The sequence below is a fragment of the Miscanthus floridulus genome, chromosome 9, assembly GCF_019320115.1.
Source record: "Miscanthus floridulus cultivar M001 chromosome 9, ASM1932011v1, whole genome shotgun sequence".
In the NCBI taxonomy this organism is placed as follows: Eukaryota; Viridiplantae; Streptophyta; class Magnoliopsida; order Poales; family Poaceae; genus Miscanthus; species Miscanthus floridulus.
Window position 1 is genome coordinate 120,502,991 of NC_089588.1, and position 13,097 is coordinate 120,516,087.

At 46.4% G+C, this 13,097-nt stretch overlaps 2 protein-coding genes across 2 annotated transcripts; one reads left to right on the top strand and one right to left on the bottom strand.

The window, feature by feature from the left end:
* Positions 1-1,173: 1,173 nt before the first annotated feature.
* LOC136482795 (uncharacterized) lies at positions 1,174-3,572 on the bottom strand. The gene is made up of 3 exons (XM_066479991.1): positions 2,166-3,572; positions 1,872-2,070; positions 1,174-1,718 (listed from the first exon to the last, which is right to left on the bottom strand). The coding sequence occupies exons 1-3, from the start codon at positions 2,340-2,342 to the stop codon at positions 1,696-1,698; spliced, it is 399 nt and encodes a 132-aa protein (XP_066336088.1). The 5' UTR covers positions 2,343-3,572; the 3' UTR covers positions 1,174-1,695.
* Positions 3,573-9,677: 6,105 nt separating this feature from the next.
* On the top strand, positions 9,678-11,508 carry LOC136480745 (RING-H2 finger protein ATL79-like). Its single transcript, XM_066478209.1, has 2 exons — positions 9,678-9,810; positions 11,240-11,508. Exons 1-2 carry the CDS (start codon positions 9,678-9,680, stop codon positions 11,506-11,508), a joined length of 402 nt encoding a protein of 133 aa, XP_066334306.1.
* Positions 11,509-13,097: the final 1,589 nt, after the last annotated feature.

Here is a 13,097-nt window from a genome sequence, read left to right on the forward strand (position 1 = left end):
TTCGTCAGGTGCATCACGTCGATCGAGCTACGGACCTCCAGGACTTGCCAATAGGGTAGGTCCCAAAATATGGACTTTTTCTTCCACATGGGTGCGTGACCGGTAGCGTCTTTCGGAATAGGTTGGCTTCCATGTCCTTTTCCAAAGACGACTTTCACATCATTGACCATATCGAGTACATCCTCACCGGTTCGGTTGCGAGGCTTGGTCAGGTGGTCTGATTTCCCTTTAAAATGCTTACCTTTCTTTCTTACGGGGTGATTTGCAGGAAGAAATCGACGATGGCCAAGGTACACGACCTTTCGACATTTTTTCAAGAATACACCTCTAATATCACCGAAGCAGTGTGTGCATGCATTATATCCCTTGTTTGACTGTCCTGAAAGATTACTTAGAGCAGGCCAATCATTGATTGTTACGAACAACAATGCTCGCAGATCAAAGTGTTCCTGTTTGTACTCATCCCACACACGTACACCTTCTTTATTCCACAAAATGAGAAGTTCATCAATAAGTGGTCTCAGGTACACATCGATGTCATTGCCAGGTTGCTTCGGGCCTTGGATGAGCACAGGCATCATAATGAACTTCCGCTTCATGCATAACCAAGGAGGAATGTTGTAGATACTTAGAGTAACAGGCCAAGTGCTATGACTACTGTTCTGCTCTCCAAAAGGATTGATACCATCTGTACTTAAAGCAAACCTTAAGTTTCTTGCGTCATTTGCAAACTCCGGGAATTCTCTGTCGATTGCTCTCCACTGGGACCCATCAGCAGGGTGTCTCAACATATTGTCTACCTTACGGTCTTCTTTGTGCCATCGTAACAATTTTGCATGTTCTTTGTTTCTGAACAGACGTTTCAAGCGTGGTATTATAGGAGCATACCACATAACCTTGGCAGGGATTTTCTTACGTGGACGTTCGCCCTCAACATCACCAGGGTCATCTCGCCTGATCTTATACCGCGACGCATGGCATACCGGGCATGCATCCAATTTCTCGTACTCTTTGCCACGGTATAGGATGCAGTCATTAGGACATGCATGTATCTTCTCTATTTCTAGCCCCATAGGACAGACAACTTGTTTTGCTTCGTAGGTAGTGGCGGGCAATTCATTGTACTTCGGAAGCATCTTCTTTTGGATTTTTAGTAACTCTCCAAATCCCTTGTCAGATACACCATTCTTTGCCTTCCATTGCAGCAATTCTAGTGTGGTTCCCAACTTTTTCTGCCCTGCATCACAAGTTGGGTACAACAATTTCTTGTGATCTTCTAGCATCCGCTCGAACTTGATCTTCTCCTTTTCACTTTCACATTCTCTTTGTACATCACGAATGACCTGACAAAGATCATCAGCCAGCTCATCTTCTGCGACTACCTCTTCTTCAGCTTCTCCCATTGCAGTATCATTGAAGCACGCACCATCAGGAATAATATCATTGTCGTCCCATTGTTCTTCTTCATCTTCTTCCATTACAACACCGGTTTCTCCGTGCTTTGTCCAACAAATATAGTTTGGCATGAAACCCGACTTGAACAAGTGTGAATGAAGAGTCCTTGAGCAAGGATATTCCACCGTATTCTTACATATGGCACATGGGCAGCACATGAAACCGTCGCGTTTGTTTGTCTCGGCTGCACGTAATAAAGAATGCACGCCGTCAATGAACTCTTGTGAGCGGCGATCAGCATTATACATCCAATGACGGCTCATCTGCATTACATGACATAAATATCATATTAAAACCTAGATCATAATTAATTATTTATACAACATGCGTGCCACCACAAAAGATACAAATTTATGAAAGCATCGCTACAATGTAGACAATCCCAACTACCACTAAAAGAACTAAAGCTAAAATACATTTCAGGAGCACAAGGATTTCGCGACCAATCTCAACTAAAACAGACAGATCCCCCGATTGTGCAACATCTTTGGGCTTCTTCGGCTGGATCACTGCCTCATTAGCCGCCGTATCTGCCTGTTGTGCAAGATATTTTTGCACGAGTTCAACATACTCTTCCTCCCAGTAGAAGCCTGAACATCGTCCACTGCCATCCCACTGAAATTAAAACAAAAAATTAGAACTTTAATCACAACCATCATGAAAATAGGTATAAACTAACCATAATCATTAAATACGATAAAATAACTCACATTGCGATCCGGACACTTGTAGAAGATACGATCCTTGTTGGGACCCTCCTTCTTCACTCGGTACTCCATCACAATCTTCATCTCATCACGACACTTGCCGCATGGAATGAGAGGAAGGCCCGGCCTAAGTCGCTTTGGAAACCCATGAGAGGCCGAGGACCCGGAAGCAGTTGCCATCTACTCTCTATACTCATTTTTTAATACACTATAAATTTCTTCTTTTATAAACAAATAAAATTAACAAACTATAAAATTATCTAGATCTCTAAACAATGATATTTTTAATGGTCATTGTGTTCTCGTCTTTTACTGCGGCAGGTAAGTAATTCATATGATATTTCCGCAAATTAACAGAAGAATGGGAATGTACACACATAACAGACTACTACGACGATATCGGGACGTGTGAATAAATAACCATCCGTACTAGTTGACCTTGCTTACGTGATCATCTCGGCGAGCATTTCTCCACCGGACAGCACCGTACTTGGTCAAGGAAGAGCTCCGATTCTATGAGGAAGGGAACACGGTCTCCCACGACCGTTGTCGCTCTCCCTCGTAGAATCAAAGCTCCTCCTTGATGTCCGTTACCGCTCGACAGAGAACATGCTTGCCGAGCTGAACACGGTCCGCAAGTTCAACTAATACGGATTTTCTATAATTTTCTAACTATTTTCTAAGTTTTTATTTATATATACTACGTTTAGGTACGGTGATTGACAGACTACTACGACGATATCGGGACATGTGAATAAATAACCATCCGTACTAGTTGACCTTGCTTACGTGATCAGCTCGGCGAGGATTTCTCCACCGGACGGCACCGTACTTGGTCAAGGAAGAGCTCCGATTCTACGAGGAAGGGAACACGGTCTTCCACGACCGTTATCGCTCTCCCTCGTAGAATCAAAGCTCCTCCTTGACGTCCGTTACCGCTCGGCAGAGAACATCCTCGCCGACCTGAACACGGTCCGCAAGTTCAACTAGTAAGGATTTGCTATAATTTTCTAACTATTTTCTAACTTTATATTTATATATACTTTAACCTTCTTTCATGTAAATATGCAAGCTTAAAGTGATTTTGAGCTCAAATTGCTTACAAATGAAAAAAAACCATAATAAAGAACCATAAATATATATAGTGAATAAAATGGCATAAGAAAATGGTAAAAAATGAGAGTATGAGATTGGTAACCTTTACAACTGAAGAATCGACGGAGGAATCGAAGAATGGATGGAGGAACAATGGAGGGAGGGAGGAAGCAAGAACACTACTGCAGTGAGCTTCAAAATGTGCTGAGCTCGGGCTCGGGGAGGAAGGAGGAGACGGCCGATTTATAAAGGGAGAACATTTAGTCCCGGTTGATAGATCCAACCGGGACTAAAGGTAACTTTCCAACCCCGGGCGCAGCCACGGCCCGGGAGTAGACCTTTACTCCCGGTTGGAGCCACCAACCGGGAGTAAAAGTATACCTTTAGTCCCGGTTGGTGGCTCCAACCGGGACTAAAGGTCCCTGCCACCTCTGTCTGGCGCAGTAGCCGTTGGGCAGGGACCTTTAGTCCCGGTTGGAGCCACCAACCGGGACTAAAGGTATTTCTAGTCCCGGGGGCAAAAAATTCCGGGACTAGAGCCCATTTTGGCCGAGGATCAAAGGTCTGTTCTCTACTAGTGCTTATATGTCAACAACAAGAGTGCTAGACCTTCTTCACATGGATCTATTTGAACCAACAACTTACGAGCGTTTGAGAGAAAATCTCTATTGTCTTAAACCGTTGGTGAAAATACCATTGACAAAAATCATTTATATAATAGCAGTGAATGCAAAAAATCACTGTTAGAACACCATATTTAACCTGTGATAATATGTAAAGCTTGCTCAAATACACGAGGTACCTAGTGTTTTCACAAAATTGCTTGTTAAATTATACTAGCATTTCCCCGAAAGCCAATGGCACAATGTGCCGCCCCCTCTCTCCCTCTCGGTCACACGCCCGGTGCTAGCAAACCGGTGCACGATGTTCCTTCCCAGCACGTATGGATACTGTAGACACATTGTCGCTGTTGCTATGACACCTATCGGGTGTCGAACGCATTGCACATGAGTTCCTGGTGCCAGGGTGTAGGGACATAAGCCTACTTCCAATACATCAATGCGCACTACGTTAGAATGGACTGCTCCAACTCTTGTTCCATTTTGTTGCGTATCAAGGGGTAACGATCTATGATCTTGTTTGCTCAAAAAACGATGATAAGATCGAGAGACCGTGGAGGAGACCGCACAGGTGCTCTTTTGGGCTTCTATTTTGGCCCGCATGAGATTTTTGTGGGTTGAAATTTTTTATGTAGTTTTCCTATGTGTCACATAAAACCCAGCAAAGAAATCAAATCACTAACTGATGATAAGTCAATTTTACTCTGTATATTACTTATACCATCAGAGAAATGCAATTTCTCTACCGGTATGTAACCCTTCTTTCAATGGTTGTATAATTTTTTTATCGGTTGTCGTCCACACGACACAGGATAATACATAATTTTTCTGTTGGTAGAGGCCATACTGACAGGGGAGTTCCATTTTCCAGTAGTGAGAGAACTTTGCAGCATTCCCCATGGCACGATGATGATGGGGAGCCAAGTTGAGTTTTGAATAATTTAATAGCAGCCTGCAAAGAACAGTCAGGTGGATAGCCAAGACCAATCAGAGGTTCCAACAGCATTTTGCAAAATCACACCATGGAAACAGATGTTCGAAGGTTTCGTCCTCATCTTCGATGCACATCACACAATGGCACAATTAGATAATAGATAGCACTGTCGAATTATTAAAATCTCAGTCGCACGGGTATAATATTAACCAAAGTACATAGAGATTTGTTGCTCCATCTTGGCGAGAGACAAAAACACATAGTAGGAGAGACTGGAATTCGTCCGAAGTCACCTGATTCCTAGCTAGGCTAGGCCCATGTTTCGGTCTGCCGGGCGCCGGAGCCGGCGGCCTCTGGCCGGGACGGCCATGGCGGGGGCGCGGCAGAGTGGGCAGGTGGCGTTCCCGCGCAGCCACGTCTCGATGCAGGTGGCGTGGAAGTAGTGCATGCACGCTGTCAGCACCCTCACCTTCTCGCCGTCGACCAGCTCCGACAGGCACACGGAGCACGTCCCCTCGGTCCACCCCTCCGCTGTACTGAACGTGCACTTGAGCGTTGGCGCCGGCTCCGGTGCTGGCGCAATCTCCACGTCAGCCGCTGGCGCCATGTCCACGTCCGCCGCCGGCGCCAGCAACTCCATGTTAGCCAGCATCCACTCCACGCCGGCCTGCGTCAACTGCACCTCACCCAGCGCTAACTCCACGTCGGCCGCGGGCACCTCTGCCACGGCGGGCTGTTGCTGCCGCCGCCACCGCCGCCGTCGCCGCGGAGGTCTGTCATCTTGGCCGCTGTTGCTCTGCGGTGCACTGCCATCACCGCTTGCGGGCAGCGGTTGCTGCTCCTGCAGCGGCGGCGGTGGAGCACTGACAACTTCGCCGTCGTCGTTGTTGCCCCACGGTCCAAGAACAAACCTAGTGGTATCCTGCTCGTCGTCCTTGTCCTCGCGGCAGAAGAGGCAGCAGACACCCAAGCAAACCAATAGGAACACCAAGAAGGAGGCGCCGAACAACACCTGGTTTTTGGTCTCACTTGGCAATGATGACCATGGTGGGATGCCGTTCTGTCCCAGCGGCTCCTGCCAGTTGAACGCCGTGGGAGCCGTTGCGCACAGATCGACGAGACGCCGGCGTCCTCCCGCCGCAGCCGCAGCCAGTAAGGGCATTCTGGCCATCAATTGATCAGGCAGAGGAAACGGCCACGCAGATTGAGATTGTCACGTGAGGTTCACGATTATCTTGCAACTGCGAGGTTGATCAATAAATCAAGAACATAGTTTAGATATATGTATAAGCATACCATTTCTGAAACTCTAAACAAGAATCTTTCTACAATTATATATGCTTTTTTATTTTATTATATAGAATAGAAGGGAGGAACATAACCGGACGAAGCAATGCGATATATCTAAACAGGAGACGGAGGGCAAAATAAACCCCTCCCAATCACGAGCTGTCCATGCCCGATCTGACGGCTACAAACCTTCCCAGGGCAGAGAGTAGAGGACACATCAGAAAAATTTCTATGCGACACCATAGCTGCGACACAATTCTAATCGCGTGACACGCGGGGCTGATTGTGTCACATAATTTTTTTCTCTGAATTCATCCATATAATAGGTAACCCCACACATCAGAAAAAACAGATTTGTAGTCTAGCAGGAAAAGAGGAAAATAAGAGAAAAGCAATGTATACATTACTACACAGTATTTGATACAGTATACAGTGAACAGTGGTACTATATACAGTACCCGCTACAGCAACCGGCATCGTGGTATCCTTAGGGAGCAGAAATGGTATACAAAACGTACATAAAGGTAGATGGCAGATAGGAGTATATTCTATAAGGAGCACGTTAACACGTGACGGGTCACGTGCTCCAGGAGCGCGTGACCCGTCGTCTACCTCGCGACAAGCATCCTCCCCCGCCCCCTTCTCCCTCCCCGTGCCCCTCGCCGTCATGCCAGCCCCCGCCACCAGCCACCGCCCCACCGCACGCACTAGCTCTAGCAAACCCTAACGCCCACAGCGGCCGCCTTGTTCGCCTCTCCCCCCTCTCGCCGGAGCACCACCACCGTGGCCATGTTCGTCGGTGATGGCGAGCTCCGAGCTCCGGCTATGGCGCCCCCGCCCCTCCCTCGCTCAGCCGCCGCTGCCACCGCCAGGCCCCCTAAACCGCCCAATCTCGTTCCCCACCGCTTGCCCTGCTTGTCACCCCTAGCAGGGCCCTTCTATAGCGCACGGGAGTTGGCTTCTTCTCCCTCTCGGCGACCTCCTTCTTGCCGGAACGCTAGCCACCGCCGCCATCGTCTTTATCTCCGGTGCTCAATCAGATCTAGGAGTAGGAGGAGGAGGAGGAGGAGGAGGAGGACCTGACTTACCTTGCTGGCACCGCTGCCGCTAGAGGGGAGGGAGGGAGCGAGGAGCCGCGTCGGTGAGGAGGGCTCGCGTGGGCCGTAGGCGCGAGAGGGAGTCGTAATGTCTCGCGACCTGTCGCGAAGTAACTTTTCCGATTATATAATACTTTGTGTCGACGGATTTGCTTGGGAGTCGTTGCAGGGCAGGGGATTCAGCGGCTTGGCACTGCCGAAGCTGGAGGCAGGGGAGGCCGGGCCGCGCAACAAATGGAGAAAGAAGTGGCAATAGTGGATTGGGCGGTTCTGTGGCTACGGGAAGAAAAAGGAAAAAGGTGGGGTTGGAGAAGGAGATTTGGACCCTAAATTTCATATCCAACGGTTAAAAATGTAACAAATCTTTTTCCAATCAAAATCCATCATAAGACAGCTAAACGGTCGCTTTTCTTAAAGTAAAATGTTGGATATGTGCATACACCACACAAAGCACATGCTGAGCACTGAATGCACCACAACGTGTTACGTAACCTTTTTGGGATAAATCTTGGAAAAGAAATGTGAGCATCTATGTTGAGTCAGTGTTGATCACTTGGGTAGGTTCTTGTACACACGCCTAATAATATGTCCATAATGTTTGATGTCTTAGAATTCAATGCCACAAAACATTAAATTCTAATGTCTTCAAAACTATTAAGTATTAGAACTAGTTGTATTGAATGTAAACATACCCTGCTTTGTCTAAACACTACGACACAAACTTCATCACTACCGGTTCATAACCCATCTTCATGTTTTCGCCAACATTTGTAAAAGTGGCCAGTGCTAACAAAACTTATCACTGACGGTTCGGAACTGGCGGTGATAAACTTCATCACCATAGTGATGTCATTTCCATCACCACCGGTCCAGCATTCAATCCAGTAGTGATGAACCGGACATTATCACCTATCTGGCATACGATCCAGTGGGGTGATGAAGTTGGACATAACCGTTGGTCAGGAATATGATCAGGCAGTGACGGAGAGCTCATAACCTCTGGCATGAGGTTTGTTTAGGAAGTGATGAAGTGATTTTTCCGCCATTGAGATACACGATCCGATGGTGATGAAGAGCTCATCACCTCGTTTGATCTAGCCATGATGAAGAGCTCATGACCGCTCGTGCACCATTTTATTCAGCTGTGTTATCTTGATCATCACCGCATGTTCTACCATATGACCAATGGTTTGTCTAGTGCTCGTGGTAATAATACATTCTTAGAAAACTATTTTAAATATAACATCAAGTCTAAGACCTACACAATGCATCAAAATATACATCTGGTTCAAGTCATGAGTCCATACATTAAATCCGACCACAGTGTTTTCACAAGAACACGAGATATAAATTTGAACACAAGTCCAAGCTAACACACAAATATGTATAACATGCGATTGTCAGGTGAACAAGATGAATTAGAGTTGCACCATAATTAGATAATGCAATGGTCGCGAAAGGGCCTGTAGTCTAGTGGTTACAAGAACCTCAGTAGCACCTCAGGTCCTGGGTTCGACTCCCCATGGCAGCGAATTTTCTAGGATTTAACGGCTATGTGTTTTCAGTGGTAGGCGACGTTCCCGTCGACATCGAGGCGCCTGTGGTGACTTCGTCAATCTTGAGGATTTGCTGACCTAGTCTTCGAAGAAGCTCATAGGGGTAGAGTTTGCGTGCGTGCGTTTATAGGGCTGAATGTGCGTGCTTTGTGAGCGTCTGTGTTGTACTGTGTAATTCTCGAGAAAAAAAATAATGCAATGGTCTCCATTTGGATTCAAGACGTGGTCGATAATGAAACCAATAAGCTGTTCTTAAAGCGGATATATCTCTAAATCAGTCAACTTTTCAAAATTGTTTTCAGCGCTGGATCGGAATTTGATCCGATGACCACAACCATTTTCACCACCAGATCATATGGCAACCAGCGGGCAGTGAAAACAAATTTCACTGCCAGATCATATGGTGACCTGTGATGAAAACAGTTTCCACGACCAGTTGTTTGTCGCCCAATTGTGCCCCGCCTGCCTTTGAACCAGCGGTGAAACTTTACCACCGCCGGATAAGTACAAACCGCCGGTGAAAATGGTGCTACTAAAGTGAAATCCGTAGTAGTGAAAGAAATGTTTTTGTCAAACTATATATTCTTAGAATGGTGCTATTTTGCAGGTAGCAGTCATTGGGTTTTGCGGACGTAGCATTTTACCAGATATCAATTCAAGAGCTCTAAAATCTATAAGTGCTTGATGGAGGCTTGTAGAAGCAACAAAAGAAAAAAATAATCCTCTCTTTAGTAGTACATATATAAAGTAGAGATATAGAGATAGATTACAGATATAGAGATAGATTTGAGAGATAGAGATAGAGATGTACTGAATTCTTTTTAAAAAAAAGATGTACTTGCATTCTTAATAGACATTGTACTTGGTACATCACCGTGAACCTCGTGAATCTGCCGCATGGCTGTCTCGTCCTTTGCCACACAATGCCTGCACTGGCCACCACAGGAGGACGTCAGCATCTGGTGGTCCTCCACGCTGCCCCGCCCTCAGCGGGCAACTGGCAGCAGCAGCTGCTGCCGAGGCAGGATTCCGGCCTCTCGCCGGGCCAGAAAATAGGTATGTGCGAGTTGTTGAGCGTATCATGTGCCGCTCTAGCATCGAGGGAGAACACCGGCAGCAGACACTACTACAATATTGATTTTGCATGACGTTGCACTTTAATTCACGAAGGTGGTGGTCACAAAATTCAACAGCCTAGGAAAATACCGAACGATTAACAGAGGCGGGCATTTTCATTTACGGAGGCGGTCACTTTTGCCCCCCTCATAAAATCAATTTACGAAGGCGGTCAAAAAATACCCGCCTCAGAAAATTGATTTACGGAGGCGGTCATCTTAAGGCAACCGTCTCCGAAAATAAGACATCCGCCTCCATAAAACAATTTCTGGAGGCGGGCACACTATAATGCCCGCCTCCAAAAATGCCGAGGCCCAACAGGCCCAGGTGAGGCCCAATAACCATCTTCGGATATAAATACTACAGCTTAGGGTTTCCCGTTCACTCCTCTTTCTCAGACTGAGCCTGAGCGGCGCCTTTCCCCTCGCGCATCGCGACTCCCTCTCCTCCAACACCGAGCCCGAGCGGCGTCCCCTCCCTCTCCCTCCTCATGATCTCCCTCTCCTCCAAGATTGATCCCTAGCGGCGCCCCTCCTCCCTCCCTCTCCCTCCTCAAGACCTCCCTCTTCTCATGACCACCCGAGCGACATTCGTCTTCCCTCCTCGCGACCTCCCTCTCTCTCCAGCACTGGGGGTCTCGCGACTCAGCAGCGGATCGAGACAGATTCTGGTGGATCGAGGCGGATTGAGGCAGGATCCGCGAGCTCTGATGGTGGATCGAGGCAGATCAAGGCGGGTCAAGGCAGATCAAGGCTGATGCAGTGGTGTGCGACGGCGGGCAGCCTGATCCGGCGTCGTGCGGCCAGATCCCGGTGGCGGTGAGTAGCGCGGTGGCCGTGGTGATAAGCGGCACAGTGAGAAGCAAAGGCGTGGGCAGCGGACTCGATCCGGCGCCGACAAAGGTACATATCCCTCTTTCTCCATCTCCCTCACTCTTCACCCTCTTCCCCTCTTCATCTCCCTCACTCCTCCCTCTCCCTTTTGCAGATCCAGTGGAACTGAGGCAGATCCGGTGGTGGGACCCTGGAGTAGGGGCAGATTTGGGCGACGCCACGACGGGAGCATGAAGGGTGGCCGGCGTGGGCGTGGATCTAGCTCTGGGGCTGGGATTGGGCTCACCGGTGGGCTCAGAAACAGGCTCGCCAGTGGGCTCTGGGTTTTTTTGTTTTTTTAATTCATTAACTGAGATGGGCATTTGCAAGACGCCCGCCTCTGTTAATAGATTAACCGAGACAGGCAATGCAACCGCTACCGTAGATCACCATTAACGGTGACCTTTGATGGAGGCGGTTGTAATGCCCGTCTCCATTAATTAAAAATGCCCGCCTCCATTGAACTTTATGTAGTAGTGAGCCTACGGTGGCGGCAGACAAAGAGTTGGCGCAGCCATCGGCGCTGGCACCGCCGGCACCGGCACCAACGCCAGCGGTTGCGCTGGAGCGCACGTACCGGTCTGCGGGCGGGTGGGCTGAGCAGACGTGTTCAGTGTGCTTGTCGGAGCTGGCCGACGGCGACATTGTGAGGGTGCTGATCGCGTGCAGACATTGCTTCCACACTGCCTGCGTCGAGCCATGGCTGCACGAGCGCGACACCTGCGCGCTCTGCCGCGCTCCCACAACTACCAAAGGCTGGCTGTAGCTGTTTTAAAGAGTATATCAATATTTGTACTGGTCAATCAAAATACCGCGTTCAAGTTGAAATGAATTGGGCTAATCTAAAATTCTCATGAAATTTAAACCTATCACTTAGCTAAAATGACTCACGTGTGTCTAAAGATGTGTTCTTGTCTGATTGTACAAAATTTTTACATACTAATTTCTAACCTTATTATACTAGCACGACAATTATTTTAAGAAAGTTTTACCACTTGAGATATACAACTTTCGAGTTTGAGCTTTTTATATAAAGTTGTTTAGATCTTTTAAAAAATTTGACACAAACTCCAATTTGGTTCTTCCTAAAGTTTCTATCATTTTTTTGAAAAAACAAACAACTTCAAATAAAAAACGTCAAAACTAGCAAGTTGTGGATCTTATTGAGTAGTAAAACTTTCATATAAAAATATCTTTATCTGACACCATACAAGATATATTTTTTCTGATATGACAAGCCCGGGACCGCTAAAAATTTATATTATACATTTGAGTTTCTTAATAATCTTAAATTACAAAACTCAAACTATCAAGTTGTAGATCTCATCGATGGCTACATACAAAAAGTATCTTTATCCAACACTATACAAGAAATATATGTTTTTTCTAAGGCGCCAAGCCTAGGTACGCGATTAATATGCCGCTGAAACTTTATATTACTTTTTGAGCCTCTTAACTATTTCATATGAAAAAACACTAGAAATTTGTAGATCTCATCTAGGACTACAAATTTGATATAAAATCATGTTCATCTGAAGTGGGGGCTTTGTCGCTAACATGTTGGTTCTATCTATCAGATGCATGGAAGCTTTGAATCGAATGCCACATGGATAGCGAGTCTGGTAAACATCAGTTTGGACCTTGATGAGACCCATTACAACTTCATAGAGCCAAAATGAGTTTTAGGACTTTGAGGACCTAGATGACACCTCCAGATAACTTTGAGAACCGTTGATGAATTTTACTCATCATTTTATATGGGGAAATTGTTCTTCACAAACCATTCATTACTTGTTACCACATTTAATTTCACATTTTTATTGTTAAGATAAGAGTATGTTTTAATTGTCACGAAACAATTGGAAAAGTAATAATATGGATCAGCGAAAAGAAAATAATACAGTTTAGCAAAATCAACATGAGCTTTAGCTACCAGTCCTGTTGTGCGGCCAGCATGTTTTTTTCCTATACGTGGAGCACATCACATTGTTCAGCTGTTTGGGGCAACAACCAGTCCAGATCGGCTTCACATGGGCCCATAGCTACCGAAACAAGCCACAGTTTACAGACGAAGCAGCAGAAAGCATTGCTACACAGCTTGCCTATAATGTAAAATGAGGTTGCAGGCTTGTGACTCCTCAGTTGGCAACGCCTCGAATTTTTACTGAAATAATATTATTTTAATAATGATTAATTAATTACAAATAGAATGCTAGTCTTGCAATTTTATAAAAGCAATATCTAGATTTGTAATTAATTATGAGAGTAATATTATTTCAAATAAATCCGCAACGCCTCATGCCGTGCAACCCTGGTGTTGAGTCTTCACTGCTAAGGCTGGTAGCATGGAATGTA